At 39.6% G+C, this 19360-nt stretch overlaps 1 protein-coding gene across 3 annotated transcripts in view; it reads right to left on the minus strand.

Annotated features, from left to right (window-relative positions):
- LOC120771069 (5-hydroxytryptamine receptor 2A) overlaps nt 1–19360 on the minus strand; it is a 137686-nt gene that overhangs the window by 20550 nt on the left and 97776 nt on the right. For all 3 annotated transcript variants that reach the window (XM_040098878.1, XM_040098880.1, XM_040098879.1), the window contains 2 exons: nt 5844–6033; nt 4446–4583 (listed from right to left, as the gene is read on the minus strand). In XM_040098878.1, coding sequence (XP_039954812.1) covers nt 4446–4583; nt 5844–6033 — 328 coding nt within the window. The remainder of the gene's footprint in view (nt 1–4445; nt 4584–5843; nt 6034–19360) is intronic.

The following is a 19360-nucleotide window of genomic DNA, read 5'->3' on the forward strand; positions in this document are numbered from 1 at the left end:
TGCCTGTGCTTAGTGCAGCAGAGGTGGTGAGTCAGACTACCAGTGAATATAATGCTTGCACTTCATGAAAGTGAAGAAAGGTCAATAAAAAGCGGATTACGGTAGCGATGATGAAGGTGCGCCTTATTCACTTTCTTATTCGTCCTTAATCTGTTATTTTTAACTCCAAGAAATGCCAAGCAAAAAAAAAAAAGCAGCAAATGCTTTGTTAAACCACAACAACAGAGTTGAATTTGAGTTTTGCTTTTATTTTTCGGCTTTTGTAATTATATTCCTTTAAGGTGATGAAAACTAATGAAAATTCGCAAGCATAAAATAGCGAGAAAAGCGCTTGCTTCAGCAAAATAATATAAACAAATCAAAATTAAAAGGCTTAAAGCCTTTTAGGCAGAGCAAAACGAACCTTAAATTGATTGCGATAAAAATAACTAAATGCAAAAGATTTAAAATTCCGAACAGAATTGATGAGGCATGATAAAATGCAAAACACAGAATGACGATGTGTGTATGTTTGTTGACTTTTTGAGCTTTGCGATACACAAATTGCGAACCTTTTATTTCTTGGATTTCATTAGACGTGAAGGGAAAAGTTATTTGCACTTTTCTACAATTTAAAAATAGCTGCTTCGCTAGCTTTAACGACTTAAGTATTAAATATTTTCAATGAATAAAGTTTTTATAAAGGCGAGCTTAACACCTTACGTCTCTTTTCTAGACTTCAAATATCTTGGGGCTAAATTTCTGAGACTTTTATGAAAAGCTTTAGTTAATATTTGAAGTAAAGTTTTTTCTTTTTCAAAGTGTTTTGTTGTTGCTGACACATGCAAAACATGGTGCTAACCTTACGGCGAGGCAGGCATGTGGATCTAACGCTGTCCAAAGCTCGCGATATGAAGACGCCTGGGCGTCAGATCCTGGGGATGCAAGTTAGGTATCATTAGATGGCTGTATACCACGATTGTAAAGTCTATTGTCACTTATAGAGATGTTGCTTGGGCAGCCAAGGCAACGCAGTCTTCGGTAAGGCTTAAACCATCGAAGCTGGAAAGGCTCGCCTGTGACTGTGCTTCATAGGCAATGCGCACATGCCCGACTGCAGCGCTTGAAGTGATGCTGGAACTCACATCGCAGCATCTGGTAATTAAACAGATAGCGAAATATACCATGCTGCTAATGTCAGCAAAGGGTTTCATTAAAGGGAAGATAATGTGGTCTCGACAGATGAAGGCCCTAAGGGGAAAACACACCCCTGGCCCTTCTTCCAAGGGACGGCGTTACGAAGAGGATGAACTTCACAAAGAATTTTAGAGTTACTCTCGGCAGCAAGACAGAATGGAATTACTCCCCGCTTGATACTCTGCTGAGAGACAGTACTATTCAGTGACCTTGGTGATCAAATATGATATAGGAGAGGGCACAAAAGACCCTAGGTCGCGGTGCAATACCTCATTATTATTAAATATCCATATATCTATCTATGGAGCCGTTATCGTTAAATACTATACAGCAAATGATTTCGTTGAAGCAGACGGTGGTGGGTATTCAGAGTTCCAGGAGTCTCAAAACTTCAAGGCTGACGAAGGAAACACTACCTTGCAACCGCATAAGAAGAATATTTAGCATAAGATTGTGCCAGTTCGAGTTGGAGACAAGTCGGAGAAAGAGATCAGATAAAGGCCGGCGGACAGTTAGTAGGAGTTTGAGGTGTCGCATCTGATAGTTCATTAATCGGTGGACTTCCGCAAATGAAAGAGGCTTGCCATAGGTGAGGTAAGTAACCACATTGTTATTTTAATTTGTTGTGCTTCAGTTGTCCACAATGGTTTACTTCCAGAGCGTAATTTGCATTTTTAGATATCAGCTGAAAGTTTTTTTTTCTTAAGCATTTTTATTGTAATATAAGTTTTCTATTTTTTGCAGTGTTTGTTTTGCATTTTCCTTTTTTTTTAAGTTATTTTAATCTGTTTGAATTAAATATCGGGTCACTGGTGGGCGCTAAGTTCAAATGATGGGCAAAAGTTTTCAGTTGGAAAAATCTTAGGCAACACAAAGGGCACGAAAGATTATAACGAAGAGAATCCGAAAAATAAACAACTGAAAAAATCGAAATAAAGAATTAAATACATATAACCAACTGATACGCATAAACTTACACACAGCTGTGTGTGTGTGTGTGTATGTGTATGAGCGGGTATTTCTTACTTAGCATTTATTATAGGCGACCGTTCCCCCAAGCAGTGTTTATGTGCAGTGCTCTTTTATTGCGCCACTAAGCTCAACTGCCCGTCAAAACACAGCTGCTATTCATCAATTCGCATTCGTCCAGTACGTAAGTCAGCGAGCGAAGCCTTCAGCTGCCCAACCATTCATCTTCGCTACAACAAATCTATCTGTCCATCACTTCGCTCTCATATCAGACGCTTCAGAAGTTGCCTTCGCTTAGATGTGGCAGCATAAAGCCGACATTCACTTGCCAGACCTTAAGGAGTTCGCTCCGCTCTTCAGGCTGTCATTTTTACTTAACTAATCTTTCGATTTTTTTCGCTGTCTTGCCTCACTCAAGTGCACGCGCACAAGTACCCACTGAGGCTCACGCATTTTCGGTTGGATATACAGAACACTTGTGGCCAGTTTGTGTCCGTTTATTCGCTTGTGAGCATCCGTCGGTAAATCATGTTAAACATGTGTAGTTGAACTTGTTTTGGTAGCTCTTGTAGCTGTGTTAAGTTTTGTTAAGAAGCCCAGAATCAGGACGGAAAGCACCAGCATCGAAATACCAATAAAAGCTACGGCACCGTATTTTGGGATGTGCCACCTTTTGTGGCATGTTTTATTTAAATTCGGCAGCATTCGCTTGAAACGCCCGATTGACGTGCAGATGAAGAATAACTTACTTAATTTTAGGCATGGTCCTCGTTATTTTATCAAAGATACCGCATTGTGTATTATTCACAAGTGATATCAATTAGTTCAATGCAATTTCTATATTAAGATTTGAATTCTAACAAATATAGCTTCTTCGATATCTCCATCTCCATAAATCCGTCATCATATGTGACTTCATTACTATTTTTATTTTAAATAATCATGTTTTATTTTCGAAACTGTACTAAGCGTTGCCTTAAGATCTTTACAAGTCCTTGAGCTTATTATCTAACTAATGCTTTTCAACAATGACAACGAAAATTTCTCGTCCAAGCTATTTGTGCGAGCTCTTTTGGTGACATTAGACACGCTTTGAAATTTTTCCAATCAAGAAAATTTATTTACTTTGAAAAAGTTGGCAGTGGTTCCCAACTTTTTGTGCATTAAAGTTCACTTTCAGCGTCACTTTTATTAGTTTTATCTTTAATTTCCGACCAGTTTTACTTCGCACTTTTGCTTCCCGTTTTTTCATCTGCTCTGTGTGTGCATCTTCATTATCTTAGTTGGTAATTGTTTTGCTGCCGAGTAATTTTTTCATCACTTTTTTGCCGCTTTCTTTTCACATTGCACTTTGAATTACTTTTCGTTTTATTTTTGCGCTGTGTTAGATTTGTTGTTATTGTGTTGCTGTTATTTGCCTGAGTTTGGTTAATTTATTGCACAATTTCCGCATAGTAACTCTTCGTGCCAACCCTTCTCGGCCCCCCGTCACTCGAGGAGCAGGAACATTTTTCTTCTGGTCCCAACCGCAACCCATCTCGTGTCGGTGGTGTTCTCAGCTGCCACCACTAACGCACGGACAGACTACAAAACGGCATGCCAGCAATTGTGGTTGCGCAATTGGACTTCATTACGCCTGACATTAAATTTTGTGGTTGACCATTTATAGTCACTGACCCACCGCAGCTCAGCCGCATCTGCTTCACTTCACCAACTGCGTCGGACCCGCCGCCCATAGACCGAGCAATCAACAAAAAATACCAATGGGAACTGCAAAAAGTATTGCAATTAGTTATCTCGCTACCTCTCCGTCCGCCTCCACAGTGTTTGTGTGCTTTACCCGGTGTTCGGAATGGAAATTTGTGGGGAAACCAGGTCGGCATCACTGCGTTCAGTGCTGCAAAGCAATTAAGCTAATGAAAGCATTAATGTTGGCGCAAATTTTATTCAAACAGCGGTAAGTGAGTAGTGAGTGAGAATCTCCACGCCCCCACTAGACGCCGCTTCGATGTTCGTCTGATGTGATATTAATTCATAAAAACGAAATTCGCATTGTATTTGTGCAGTTTATTGACCGAGAGTCAAGTCCGCACGGCCACGAAGCTGTGGAGCTGGCGAGTTAAGATGAAGCTCAAATTTACCCGCATTTATTTGTTACAGCTATTCCATCAGCTTCCGGATTTATTTGTGGTTTGTGGAGTTGTGGCGAATATGTGGGTGTGTGTGTGGGTGTGCGCGTGTGTTTACATTGAAAGCAATGTTGCAGGAAACATGTTGGTTTTGTATTAATTGCCACTCACCTGATTATTATTGCCGGTCACATCGATTGGCCGTGGCCGCCGCCTGTGTATGCGTTTACGTGCCGTCTGGTAGATTTTCCAATAGAGGGCCAAAATGACGAGTAGCGGCACGTAAAACGTGCAGCAAGTGGCGAAGACCTGCAAGGTAATTAAGAGCTCAATGTACTCATGTTGTCAATCGATAATATATGTATATATGTAGACATTTGTAAGTGTTCCGAAAAACACCGAGTTTTACAAGTTAGTTTTAAGGAGGTTACTAGATGTTATGGCCTTAGCATGCTCAGGGTCGCATTATTATGAAAACTAAAGCGATAATTTCAGTGAAAATCGATATCTGTAGTACTTAATGCTCATCTACTGGTGTTTGGTGTGAGCTTGATCTAGACTAGAACTTAAAGTTACGAGAAGGTGGTCACACTGATTAATACAGGGTTTGTCTGGAAAGTAATGGGACTGAGCCGATTTAAAAAGTGTATTGAACCAATCGTTGCAATTATTTAAAAACTTTTAAAATATAGACTCCCTCTGCGTCGATGCAGCGTTGCCATCGCGATTTCCAAGCGTTGAGAGCCAAGGTGCATGCTGTTTGGATCCCCTCTGTCGTCTCAAAATGCTTGCCTTTCATCCGTCTTTTCAGGCAAGGAAAAAAAAATTCCGGCTGGCCGGGGGGCTGTAGGACGGCAGCTGAAGCGTTGGGATACCGGCCTTGGTTAGGTAGCTGTTAACAAGAACAACGGTGTGAGCCTTGGTGTTGTCGTGGTGCAAATTCCAATCGGCAGCGATGTCTTATCGGACCGATTTACCCTTCGTTTCAGTCTCTTAAAGACTTTCACGTAAAACTTGGCATTGACGGTTTGTCCAGGAGGAACAAATTCATGGTGAGCGATGCATTTGATGTTCAAAAAAAAAACACTGAGCATCGTTTCCACTTTGGATTTGCTCATTCTTCTGGTCTTCATCAGCGACCTATTCCAGGCCCTCCAAAAAGGCCTGGTGGCACTGAAACACAACACTTCTTGCTAAAGCAACATCTGGGTAAGCCTGTTTGATCATATCAAACATCTCTGTCGCAGATTTACCGAGTTTCACACAGAATTTAATCGCGTACCTCTGCTCTAACGAACGCTGCATTTTCAGCTTGCACCACTCAGAGAAACACGTCGCGCGAAAATGTTTGTCCGGACTCCCCAGGTGCTCGGAGACAGCTGACCGGCTGCTCGATCGTTAGCTAGGAACGCCCTTTACCGAATACTGTCGGTTCGAAGTACAGTCGTGGCGGGAGAAAATTAGTCCTATTACTTTCGGGACAAACCCTATCTTTTGTGTTTATATGTATATATGTATACTTCCAAACTGTGTGTGTGTGTGTATTTGCCGCATCTGAGCATAACTCACCTGATATGAGACATCTTGTGAAACCATACACTTTTGTTGTTCTATACGCTGCAAGTAATCGGGATCCTTCCAGCCGAATTGTGGCGCCAACGACACTATAACAGCCGCCGACCACACAGAGAAGATCATAAGAAATACACGCTTACTTGTGCGCGAATGGATGTAATCGATGTTAGTCACCGCCCAATATCTGAAAGAAAAGCACAAAGGAGAGTGCATTAGTGTCATGAAAACAATGATTAAGGCGAGATAAATAACGTTACAATACGAGCTTCATTCGAACGTGTAAAAAAGTGGGAAAAAACATTTTCAGTTACTTAGATATCGACTTCAATATTTTATCTCGCTCTTTAAGCCGTGGAAGACCAAAGAAGCAGCAACACGAAAACCCAATCGACTTACACACACGTTCGTATGCACGTACGTTGCAAAAACTGTTGCGAAACTATTACAATAACGAAAGTGTTGGCAGCATCGACAACAACACAAAAACAGCCTTTACTGACACTGATGGTGGCAAAAAATGTGCGGAACAATAAATAGCAGCGAAAAAAATGGCGGAATAGATGGCGAGGAAGACTTCTACAGACATCGCGGGACGATGGCGTGGAAGTTCGTAGTAACTGTGTGCATCCGAAATGGGAATATGCAGCACCGTGTTGCAAAGTGTTGCCACTTTGGCATGCCGTTAGCATATCCGGCATTAAAACACACATGCTTGTACGTACAGAGTCGAACAACGCGTGCTTGCCCCCAGATTGCGCTTATAAAAAATATGGTGCAGCCCAGTTCCTACATTTTTCAATTTGTTGGCGGTCTGAAAATTCCCGTTTTTCTATTGTTTCCGAAAAGTTTGCGTTGCCATGCATCAACTCTCAGCCAATGTCCGAGTGTAAAAAATTTAAATTTCTGCCAACAAGAAATGAAAGTAGAGGAACCACTATTTCGACACAATCAGGGCTTTCCGTTTTCACCGTACTTTTGCTTTGATTCGCTTCAATTTAAACTGGCGTGATCTTATACATATGTATATGTATTTGAAGGCTCTATTATGCAAACGTTGAATAAGCCTGGTCCTCGTGATATAAAATATGCAGGGTCTGGATCAGAAAATTGTTTTCTTTTAGCCGTCGCCCCTCCGTGGAGAAAAGCATGCCTTCGAGCGCAGAAGAGTACATTTTTCGATATCTAAGACATGTTTTCACATATTCCTCAGATATCTCAAAAAGTCAAACTTTTCGATTCCTCGGTTTCTGGCGCTCGATTTCTCGATTTAAACTCAACCTAGCACCACAGAGCGAAGGCTCTTTATATGATTCAATTGTATTGCTAACGGTTGATTATCATTGGCACACCTTTATGGTTTTGATGAGATATCGAGGAAGCTTTCTTCCTCTTTAATGGCGTAGACACCGCTTACGCAGTTATAGCCAAGTTGTTAGCGCGCCAGTCGTTTCTTCCGTTTGCAATGTGACGCCAATTGGAGATCCCAAGCGAAGTCAAGCCTTCTACACCTGGTATTTCCAACGGAATGGAGGTCTTCCTCTTCCTCTGCGTTTCTTGACGGGTACTGTGTCGAATACTTTCAGAGCTGGAGTGCTTTCGTCTGTTCGGGCGACATGACATAGCCAGCGCAGCCGCTGTCTCTGCCGTCGTATAACTCATACACCTCACCGTTCCATCGAATGCGATATTCGCCGTTGCCAAGGCGCATAGGACCATAAATTTTCCGCAGAACATTGCCCTCGTAACGCCGACTCATCAGATGTTGTCTTCGTCTATGCCTCTGCACCATATAGCAGGACGTGAATAATGAGTGACTTATAGATTTTGGTCTTTGTTCGTCGAGAGAGAAACTTGTCTGAAACCTCGTTTGGTATCGACGCCTCGGAGAAGTCCTTTCTGATCCTGACGGAGCCTTCACATTCCCTATATTCTCGAGCAAGACTTTGCGATTTTCAGACATCCTTACCAAATGAAGCATGGTCCTTATGTGCGAGTATGTGCGTGTGTGTGGAATTATGTTGAACATTTATTGTTCGATTTCACAAGCCGCGTTGTTTTTTATTTTCCGCCTTAAGCCGTTCGTTTTGCCAGTTTTTCGCGTATGTGTGTGGTCGCGCTGGTATTTTCTTTGTCGCATGCTGCAACAATTATTGCAACAACTATGGTATTACTTTCGATAGTTAGTGTCGCATGTGTTCCCGGTTACAAGGTTGCCAGCTGCCTAAATAGTTTTTTATTGTTTTTTGGCGGCTTTTTGTGCGGATTCGCTATTTTTTCGTCGATTTTTTAACATTGTTTGTGAGTTCTTGATATTTCATTAGTACCACAATGGCTATGTTCGTACACACTCTAGTTGGTGAGTGTGTGTGCGTGGGCATAAAAAAAATCGCCCACATAGCCTCTAGCTAGACATTTAATGTTTATGTGGGAGCGCGGAAATTGGAAAGCGCTCATTTTTTATTTGGCCTTTGAATAATGAATGCAAAAATTGTAAATACGCTACAGAAAAACCAACAACTTTTATGGATTTAAAGATTACATTTTTGAGGTTTATGTATTTGGTGTTTATGAATCCAAAACAATATATTTTCACTTTATTTATGCGATTTCATATCAAAGTTTTCGAAAGTCCTTAGCAAGTAATAGACTTATATTTTGTATTATATAATATAAAAACTGTCACTTAAACTCCATTGGCCTTGCGAATGTAATGCAAAAACATGCCAAAAAGGCTCAAGGTCCTTTTGTTCTGGTTTAGGCGGACAAATGAAGAATATAAAGATTTGATGACGTTCTCGAACATTCTCAAAGAATTTTTTTAATATATTCTTTAAATCCACCCAGCAAACGTTCAATACTGTGGCAGTTACGCTTAAACTCATGGGAGCAATTATGTGCCCACGAAATATCGGAAATTTCGACTAACCTCATATTGAAATTCCATAAATTAATTTCGTGCCTGCTAATTGAAACGCCGTCATTTGCTAACCAATTAGCATAAATCGAATGGCGCTCACTTAGTTGCCGTCGTTAATTTGTTGTCAGCGCCCTCTGAAACGCCCTGTTGACGTGGACATCAGTGGCTCCGTGATGGTGTGTGTGTGTGCCGGTATAGGTGTCAACATGAGCGCGCATGAATAAATTTGTTCAGTCAAAGAGTGATTGTGTGTGTGTGTGTGTAGTTGTAATAATTGTTTAATAAGGATCGTGACACGTGACAGTATCGCATCGGTGTCTCGCGTTGCACCTGACTATTATGCAATTTTATGATAGCTATGTATGTAGCTAGAGTGCGCCAACAGTGGAGGCAGGCGGAAGAAGCGACCTGTCAGCGTGCCACACGTTTCCTTCAAGCGCTCGGCAGATGGTGGATGGCGCGGATGCGTGCAAAGTTGTCATTTACGGCAAATACATGTGCAACACACACTACAAGTATATACATATGTATACATACATATAAAATTGTTTATGGAAATTTTATTTTGCATGTAAACATGATGTGACTACAATAAAATAGCGTTCTTACACGTGGGCCACACTACCGGCGCGCATACATATGTGTGAGTGAGTGTGTGTGGCAAGGAGGTGTGGCGGCATGGTTAACACCGTCATTCAGGCGTATTGTTTGCCACTTCGTCAGCTGTGTGTGCGGTTAAGTCCTGTTGGTGGAGCGTGTAATTGTTGTTGCCGCCATTTTAGTTTGTTGTGCTCTTCGCTGTTATCTGCTATCGCTGTGCTGCTTTATCAGCAGTAACGGTAGAGCGACCGCAGTAGAAGGTAGACTAAGGTGCTTGCTCATTCATCAAGGCATTTATGCCTCAATTTAATATCAGCTCACATTTAAATTCACATTTTGTACTATATGTCCGTTTGAATGATCATTTGGGTACAAGTGTGCCTCGAATGTGCAAAAATGCCAGTCTTTGTGTTCCATCTAAAGACTAAAGTTAACGATTTGATGGCAATTGATAATCTTGTGAAAAATGGGGTTCAAAACGTTTTGGAAACAGTTAGAGTTGAGTTTGAGAGAGCTTAGGTTATTTATGAAAAGGGTCCAATCTCTGTCTTTTTGAAATTTTGGAAAAAGAAAGGGATCAGAATATTATATAGGCATATTGAGGTAATGGGGTCTGCCAAAAACATAAAATACCCGTCATATTAACCATTCGTCTGTCGGATGGATTAGACAACACTTCAGTTCGTCGGTATATCTGCATCATGGAGGAGACACGGCGGCATTCAAAAGTCGATGAGTTCATTTTCCAATACTATATAAATGAACATATGTATATACATATATGCAAGTACATATGTATGTATGTTTGAATTTATGAATTCGAAAATGTGTAAATGTGGGAATTTGAGCAGCTTGTTTACCCAACATGCACATTCCACAGCAGGCTAATTTATCAATTGCACCAATTTTGTTATGATTATTTTATGCAAGCGATAATGCGGTTGAATGCAAATGTCAACAGGCGCGCATCCAACCACGCTGGTAATTTTCGCTTTTGTATTATTCAATTTGGGAAATTATTCAACCGCAGTGAGAGCGTGTCATCGGGTTTTTATGGATTTTTAAAATATCACAAGGCCACAACTAAATGTTAGATAGCAATTATTGATTAACACGTATTTTATAATAATTGTTTATGCACACACCCACACACATGTACTTAAATAAATGCATGGGTTTCAACATATTGCAAGTTCTGAGTTTGCCTCCATGTTTATAAATAAATTAATTTTTCGTGGACTCGTTCATAGATACATATAAGTACATATGTATCTGTTTGGTTTACGCCGAAATGAAATAAACATCAATAAATGGATTATTTTTGTCACTGTTGGCTTCGGTTACTTGGAAAATTAATTATTTCATTTTAATTATTAGAGCATGAAGATGCGCAAATTTGATTGGCAGAAATTGAAAATTGCATTCCATATTTTCATAGCTCGCGGAGCGTATTAACAATTATTGGCATAAAGCGGTGAGCTTGTGTGTGAATTCAAGGAACCTATGAGAACGCACATCTATTTTTATCTAAATCTCAATTCTATTAGCAATTTTAATTTCAATCTCAATACTTATCTCAATCTCAATCTCAGTTGCAGTCTAAATTTCAATCTCAGTTTAAATTTCAATTTCAATCTTAATCTCAGTCTCAGTCTTAATCTCAGTCTCAATCTCAATTTCAACTTCAATCTCAATCTCAATCTCAATATCAAGCTCAATCTCAATGCCAATGTCAATCTCAAACTCAAATTCATTCTCAATCTTAATATCATTCTCAATATCAATTTTAATCTCTATCGCAATTTCAATCTCAGTCTCAATCTTTATCTCAATCTCAGTCCCAATCTCACTCCCAATTTCAATATCAATCTCAATCTCAATCGCAATTTAAATCTCAATCTCTGTCTCAATTTCAACCTCAATCTTAATATTAATATTAATCTCAATCTCAATATTTTTTGAATCTCTGTCTCAATTTCAATTTCAATCTCAATCTTAATCTTAATTTCCATCGCAACCCCAATTTTAATCTTTATCTCAATCACAATCGCAATCTTAATTTCAATTTCTATTTCTAGTTCTATTTCTATTTCTATTTCTATTTCTATTTCTATTTCTATTTCTATTTCTATTTCTATTTCTATTTTTGTCTCTGTCCCTATCCCTATAGCTACCTCTATCCCAACCTTAATCCTAATATTTGTTACGAATGAATATTTTCCTGTATCATTTGTGCATTTTAAAGCCTCCTTCCTCGATTCGATTCGGCATTGCAATACTCAAACTCTTTAACGCGAATTTTTCATGAACCTATGTATGGTAGAATCGAGTCAGGACCACTCCAATTGTTTGTTAATAATCCATAAACAACAGTTTAGTCTCAATTGTTGATAAAACTATTACAATATTTTGTTTCGAGTGCATTCGAGTGTGCTCTGTGCAGCGATTTATTCGCAACTAATGAGAACATTTCGTTTTTTTTGAGTATTATTTCCATTTGCATTTAATTCGAAAATATTTCCATTGATTTTAATGTGCGATTGCACACTATTCAAAGCTTTTCTACTTAACTACTGGTCGATTATTTCGAACTTTAGCTCATTGTTATTCAAGCCTTTTGTAGTGCGTAATTTTGTTGTTGCTATTAATATTGTGTGCCTTTATTTATCGAAGTTTGAAACCGTTTGGCTTTGAGCGTCCTTTTGGCTAAACGCACGCTAGTCGAAAAATACTTTTATTTTACGAGCTTGAATTGAAAATGGAAATCTGTTTAGGTGAGTGATTGGTGACTACTTTATGAGAATAATATTATATAGTATAGTACAACAACAGAAAAATTAATGTGTGAAATCAAACGACATTAGTTAAAAAAATTTATAGGAAGTATTTAAATAAATTTAAACAGAAAATAACAACACTTCTGATGTCATTTTGGAAAAGATCTCACCTGTGATTAATGGAAGCTTGAGCCAGACGGGCTATCTTCTTCTCAATTACTACTTTCTTACAATACATATAAATACATACCCAACAAAAACATTGTCAAAAATATCACAGTTTTCAAGGACTTTACATAGGTCTTTGAGATCATCACGCGGTTTACTTCGCTAATTCAGTGAAGTATATGCACACAGCTGTGGTCATTGTGATCAATTTTGAAATGCTTCAAATAACACCGCCTCTCCTGCCATACCCCTCGTGGTGGTAAAACACCAATAACTCCAACTCCGTTAATGTCAAGTTTGCCTTTTGAATTAATACCGTCCGGCCGAATGACCGTTGATTTTCATATTTTCTCACCGATTTGTGTTGGCGTTTTCACTGCGTTGACTTACTAGACATACATACACACATTGTTCACGCTGTGATATACGAATATGCTTTGTTGTTGTCGGAGTTTCCGTTGCCTACATGGCACGGCATTAGCATAATGTAATTATGTGTTGAACACAAATGAACTTTGATTTTTCGTGTAATATTTCATTAGCATTTCTTGATGCCTTCAACAGCGCATGAGAGAGGCTGAGAGGGAGACAGACGCGGGTTGGTAATTCGGATAGAATATATGGAGAATGACAAAATGAGCGAACTGGAGGGAAATAGAATTTCTATTTCAGGATTACTAAGAGTTAAAATTAAAGAGAAAGACGACGGGTCACAAAAATACCCTTCTTGGATGTACAGAGCTTCGATATCCTCTGTACTAGAGTGCACGTTAACATCTTTAAAGCAAACCAAATATTGGAAGTGAGGAAAAACGTTAAAATTCGACAGTAAAACTCGAATTGCTTGGGGCAGCAGGAATCTTCAAAATATAAGCTAATGGATTTTATGAAAAGTTTTTTTTATGCTACAAATCTGCTCCTGGGCATTGTCGACTGACGGGCGACCGCTGTTAATAAAAATATTTTGAAGATAGTAGGAAGTGAGATAAAGTCCAAACGTAATGTGATCGTAATACGGCGGTCGCCTGCAAGTATCCCAAGCAAATTCCTTTAAATATTAATTTTTTTATTGTGATTCGTTCGCTTCTTGCTTTAACGTTCATTTTTCACTTTAAAGCATCCTTAAGTATTTCGCTTTTCCTTTACTCCAACGAAGTGCTTCGCTGTGTGTCAATGCAGATTTATTTGGTTTTTACGCCTCTGTCCACAGCTCCTGAGCTTCGGCTTTGCACGTTCTCGCTTACCAACCACCCGCCGGCGTTAAACACTTGTTTTCATTTTATGAAAAATTACCAAAATTGAATTTAAGTCAATCAATTTATCATCAACCAAACAAGGGACAAGGAACAAGCGACAAGAGGAGGGGCAGTGAAATCGAAACGCTGCCAGCGGTGTGGCGAAGTTGAAAGAGAAAAAATTAGCTCAAATTTGCTAAGAAACGAAGGCATTACCGAGTGAGTGGCAAAGCTTTTGAAAACACGAAAAAAGTTGCCGGAGAGTGGCGGGAAAGTGAGCGAGCCTCTCGCCATCCCGCGTAGCCGCCCAGCAGTTGGTACTTTGCACAAGCGCGTATTTGTATTTTCACTTGCAGTTTCGCCATATTTTATTTATGTTTCGCCATATCAATCTGACTGTTTGCTGTTCAACGGCCGTTATTGTCGCAAAGTGAATGATGAATTACAAGGCATTTATTAAACGTAAACAATTTTAATGCGATTTTCCTTTCAGTTCGAACAAAGAAGTCGTGTGTATGTAAGCAATTGTGCATAGAAAAGTCTCTTCGAGACATACAATTTTTATTTCAAACATCAGAACGCTGATTGAGCACTTTTGATTGCATCAAATCAATACAACAATCTTGTTTAAGGGCAAGCAAGCAAGAGCTGAGCTCGGTTGCAGCCGAAGATTACATACTCTCCCGATTTGTAGTAATTAAAGGCGTTTTCAAAATGTTATTTAAAAAATGCTTTAAAATGCCAGAGTACAACCAGACATACTTTTTACTTAATCTCTCATTTTTGTCTCGCGTACTTCGACAGCCTTTTTAAGAAAACTTTACTGAGTATTGTGTTACTATTATTTCGTGGTAACAAAAGCAAATCTTTTGTATACGCGATATGATCTCAAACATTTGGCCACATGAAAAAAGGCACGCGCGACAAACTTCCTCAACAAAACTTATAGAAAAACTTAAGCAAAACATTTCTTATGTGTACAATTGCAATAGTGTGAAGTAGCTTTGTGTTAAATTTATGCAGTCGCTCTTCCCGCTTACCGTTGCGCTGCCAACTACTGGTCTTTCCCGGCTTAACCGGCGCTGAACCGTGTGTGCTCATCTAAAGCCACTTATTTTTAGCCGAGACCGAAATGTGTGCCATTACTTGCACGTGCTCTCGCTTAAGGATCTATCAAGTGCGCCAAAATAGTTGGGCGGATAGCCAATATGACGCCCACCTCCAATTCAGGTATATATATCAACAGTCCTATATAAGGTATAATAATAATACGGCTCTATATACGAGTATATTTATTTTGCGCGTGTGTAGTTAGAGTTGCTCACATTTGTTTTCTCTATTTTGGAATGTGCAAAACTTGTCGGAGACTTTTTGCGTCGCCATTTTCCTTTTTCTTTCTCAACGACCATTTGCTTGCTTCCAATTTCGATGACGTACGCATTGGCGGCAGGTGTTAGAAATGAATGCCGCACTAAAGATGTGGGCTGTCCAGGCTTAAAGATATTTATTTTTATTGCGTTTTCACAAGTAGATGACGGTTTTAGTTTTTCTTACAAGTTTCTAGGGAGGTGAGTGGTCTCAAATACCGTACGAACTCTATACGAGTCTTTGTATATATGTGTAGATCGCCATAAACAGCAAACGTTACTCTACGGGAAGAGTAGCAAGAAGATTTATTGATAGTGGAAAAATTCTTTTCGTATTTTGTCAATAGATGCCGTTGCAGCCGTATATCTCCAGTCCCAGTCTCTAATCACATTGTGTCATACCAGTGTTGGAAAGGTGAGGTCTTAAGCTTCATTTAAAAAATGCATCTCGCACTGGTCGGTCTATCGTTGATAAAGTCGATGAAATTATGGAAAAGATTAACCAGGACCGTCACCAAAGCAGCCAATGGTCTTCAACCATTTAAAAAAGGCTGGCTACAAAAAGAAGCTTGATGTTTGGGTACCACATGAATTGTCTGCGAAAAATTTAATGAACCAACTTAATATCTGCGTTTTCTTGCTGAAACGAAATGAAATCGAATAATTTCTGAAACGAATGGTAACAGGCGACGAAAAGTGGATCAATTACGACAATAATGTACGAGAAATATTATGGTCTAGTTTTTCGCTAAGCTCAATAAATGGTCACAAAGTCAGGATTGACGCCTCGAAAGGTTATGCTGAGTGTTTGGTGGGATTGGAAAGGAATCGTCCACTATGCTGCTCCAGCTTGGTCGAACGATTAATTCTTACTGAGTTTGAACTAAGAAATCGAAAAAACGGCCAGACCTGATCAACAGAAAGAGCTTCGGCTTCCATCAGGACAACGCTAGACCACACACATCTTTGATGACTGGCCAAAAACTGGGAGAGCTTGGCATCCACCATTTAGGCCTGCACCATCGGACTACCATTTGTTTCAGCCAATGCAGAGAAGCCTGTAAAAATTACGTGTCGCAGTTTTTCGGCAAGAAACCAGAAAAGTTTTACACTGGTGGAATAATGTCCTTAGCGGAAAAATGGCAAAGGTGGTCGACGAAAATTGTACATATTTGGTTCATTAAAGTTCATTATGAATACAAAAAAAAATAAGTTGAAACTTGATTAGAAATGCGAAAAGATTTGTTCGACTACCCAATATATTGAGAAACTAGAAGTATGAAGGCGAGAGGAGAGCGGTTATAGATCTGTTATATTACTTCGTATATTCGATTCCAGTTCCAAGTCACCCCAAATTTATTTTCAATCGCTGATTATAGATTCGAAGTGTCTTTCCGAAATAGTAAATTCTTCGGAAAAAATCCATTTTATTAAATTTAAAATTTGCCGCTCGCCATTTGTTGCTTAACATCATTATGCATATCAAATATCTAAGGAAGGTTTAAGCTACATACACTATTTGAAAATAAATTTACCGTTAGACATGAAGAAGCTTGCAATAAATATCTATGAATGTGACCTCATTACTTTTAATGTCCATTAAGATACTTACGCAAGGATTAAAGGCAAGCGCATAAGATTCTTTGTCAAAATCAGTCTTTTTCCAAACGCACATTTAATATCAATATCAATAACTTAAGCATCGGTGTATTATTCATGCTTTACGCATACATTTGTGCATATATACAGACAAGCATACAAAATTGTGTTGCATAAATAAGCTTATTATGAAAAATGAGGAAACATATCGAACTCGAATTTCAAAAGAGTGGCAGCGAGCAAAAACGGAAGCAAAAACGCACAAAAACGTCGCGCATATACAGTTACATGAGTGTTTTGCACAACGAGATGAGCAAAAAGCACAAAGATGACACATGAATGCGGATGGCATATGGCAAAGTATTAAATATCATTCATTTACTATTATTTATTATCGATGACATTGTTGACAGTAATAGCATTGTGTAAGCAATATGTAGCCAGGCTCACGGTGCTGCGTGGCGTATACGCAACTCTGGGTCAGCAGTATTTACATATCAAACGTCGGTGTGATATGAACTTTGAAGCGCCTGAGTGTGCGCTTTAGTGCGGCAGCGACTGTGTCAAATGAAACAATAATAGACGCCAGTGGCATGCCTGCAGAGGGAGGACTGAATATTAATAAAACAACAAACAACAAAAAAAAGCGCAAAACAAAATAGAACACAAATGCGAAGTATAAGTCGATCAAATCAACAAAAAGCAGCCACATCCAGCCCGGCTGACAAAGCGAGTGCGCTGTGTGTGTGCGCTATGAACGCAGGATGCTGATAATTTGCCTTTCATTTGTGAACCGAGTTGCTGGGCTGCCCCGCGTCAGTTATCTGTGTGCGTATGTGTGGCGAGGCGTGTGTAGACTGATGAACCGTCATTTGATTGTTAGTTCTGCTGCTGGCTGGGTTGCTGTTGCTTGACTGCCTGATGGGCTTTTGGTTGAGCGCGACTGTCTGTTTAATAGGCCGCTGACAGCTCGCAGCCATAAACTCGCTCGAACACATGTAGCTGCTCGTCGCTGTCAAGCGTCTGCCTTTCTGCCGCAATTTGTTTGTCGTTTGCTACTTTCCGCTATTCCTCCGCTTTGCTGTGTGCGGCATTGGCAAAGTAAAAAATAATAATAATTTGCTGTCATAAACATATTATTGTTGCTCGTTTGTTGGCGCACTCGCTGTCTCTCGCAGTTCGGTTCTTTTGTGCACGCAACACAGTTTGACTCGCCGGCAAACGCGTTGGCGCGGGCGGGGCGGAGCGGCCAATGAATAATTCGCCTGCAGACATTTGCTTGTGCGTGTGTGGTTGCGAATGTGTGCTTACACATGTGCTTATGACAAAATACCAGGTCAACTGGCTGGTGACTCGTTTAAGTTCCTCTGTGTTGTTACATTAGAAACGCATTAGTGGTACTAGTTTAACGGTAAATGATTGCATGGAATGTTTTGGGGGTCGTATGCAAATAATCTGGCGAATGAAGGCAGGGTCATAGCTTTGCCGTGAAAAAAGGGCGGTTAGGTTTTCGCAAAAAGGTTGGCAAAACATTTTCTATTTGTAATTTACCCTGATTTATTTTAGAAATTCATTATTTATGTAAACTAGTTTAATATAATTTAAATACTTTCCCCTATTGGATTTAAAATCAGCTGAAGACTGCGAAAGAGTATAATATATGAGTTCTGAGTCAGTGGTTACTACCGTAGAAAAGTATCTGCATCCATTTAAAATTCACAGATTCTCTCGCCATAGGTTTTGTTCTGGCTTGTCCTCAGCCTCAAGAGGTTTCTATGAATCTGATGCTTAATTATTTTGGGAAATAAAATCATTTTATAAGATCACCCTAGTATGTAACACATATCTCTGCACACAAGTCTCACTCTTATAAATGACTTGTGCATAAGTTCTTTTACGAAGAAAGTGAAGGCGCGCGCGCATAGCAGCATAGCAGAGCATCTGTCACAAAAGAATATGAAAGTCGTCAGAAGTCAATAGGTAAACGCACGCACACCCACACACGAACATACATCACTACATGCCCATAAAACTCACATTTGGCGAAACGCAAACGAGGAAGCATACTTTGAGGCGTACATCGTTTATGCCCGACATTTGCGCCTGATTTGCCACATTCATCTCATGTGCGAGCGCATGTGTGTGTATGAGGCTCGCATACCATACGGACAGCGGCAATAAAACTCAGATTCATAATAAAAACAAATGATGCCCGCATTATTTTTCATCGCTGTCTTTTGTTCTCATTACGCTTTGTGAGCGCTCACATCGGGCTCTAAGCCTCGTTACTGCTGACAAATACGCATCAATTGCTATTCAGCATTAGTAAATTATTCTCGGAATTCATCAGCGGCCTTTGTTTATTAGGATTATTTATATCGTTTGTTACATCGCACAAGACAAAGTCGGATTATGCTAGTGCACAGCCAACGCGTGCCGACTAAATGAGTTATTTAAATTAGTTTTTACCTTTGTAAGTGAAATTAGATTTCTCTTTTGGAATATGAATAAAGTTATCAGAAACACTGTCGTAAAATTACGCTCAGCAAATAATCAACTCTTATCATGCAGGTCATGATAACGTTAAGGAATACCATTCCCACAAAAGTCGGATCTACGTAACCGAAACGGACCCGGACTTTCATCCGGCCAAGGACTGTCAACATGGCAGAATCTGCCGCTACAACAACATAACGTTTAGTAATACATCTCAATGATAATAACGGTATATACAAGGTGCGTTCCGAAGTAAACAGGACTTTTTGAATCTAGCGCCCCTGGTGGCGCTATCCTTATCGATTGTCCAGTGAGAATTTCATGACATTTCATTGATTGGAAGTGAAGTTAT

Source organism: Bactrocera tryoni, chromosome 3 (genome assembly GCF_016617805.1).
Source record: "Bactrocera tryoni isolate S06 chromosome 3, CSIRO_BtryS06_freeze2, whole genome shotgun sequence".
Classification (NCBI taxonomy): Eukaryota; Metazoa; Arthropoda; class Insecta; order Diptera; family Tephritidae; genus Bactrocera; species Bactrocera tryoni.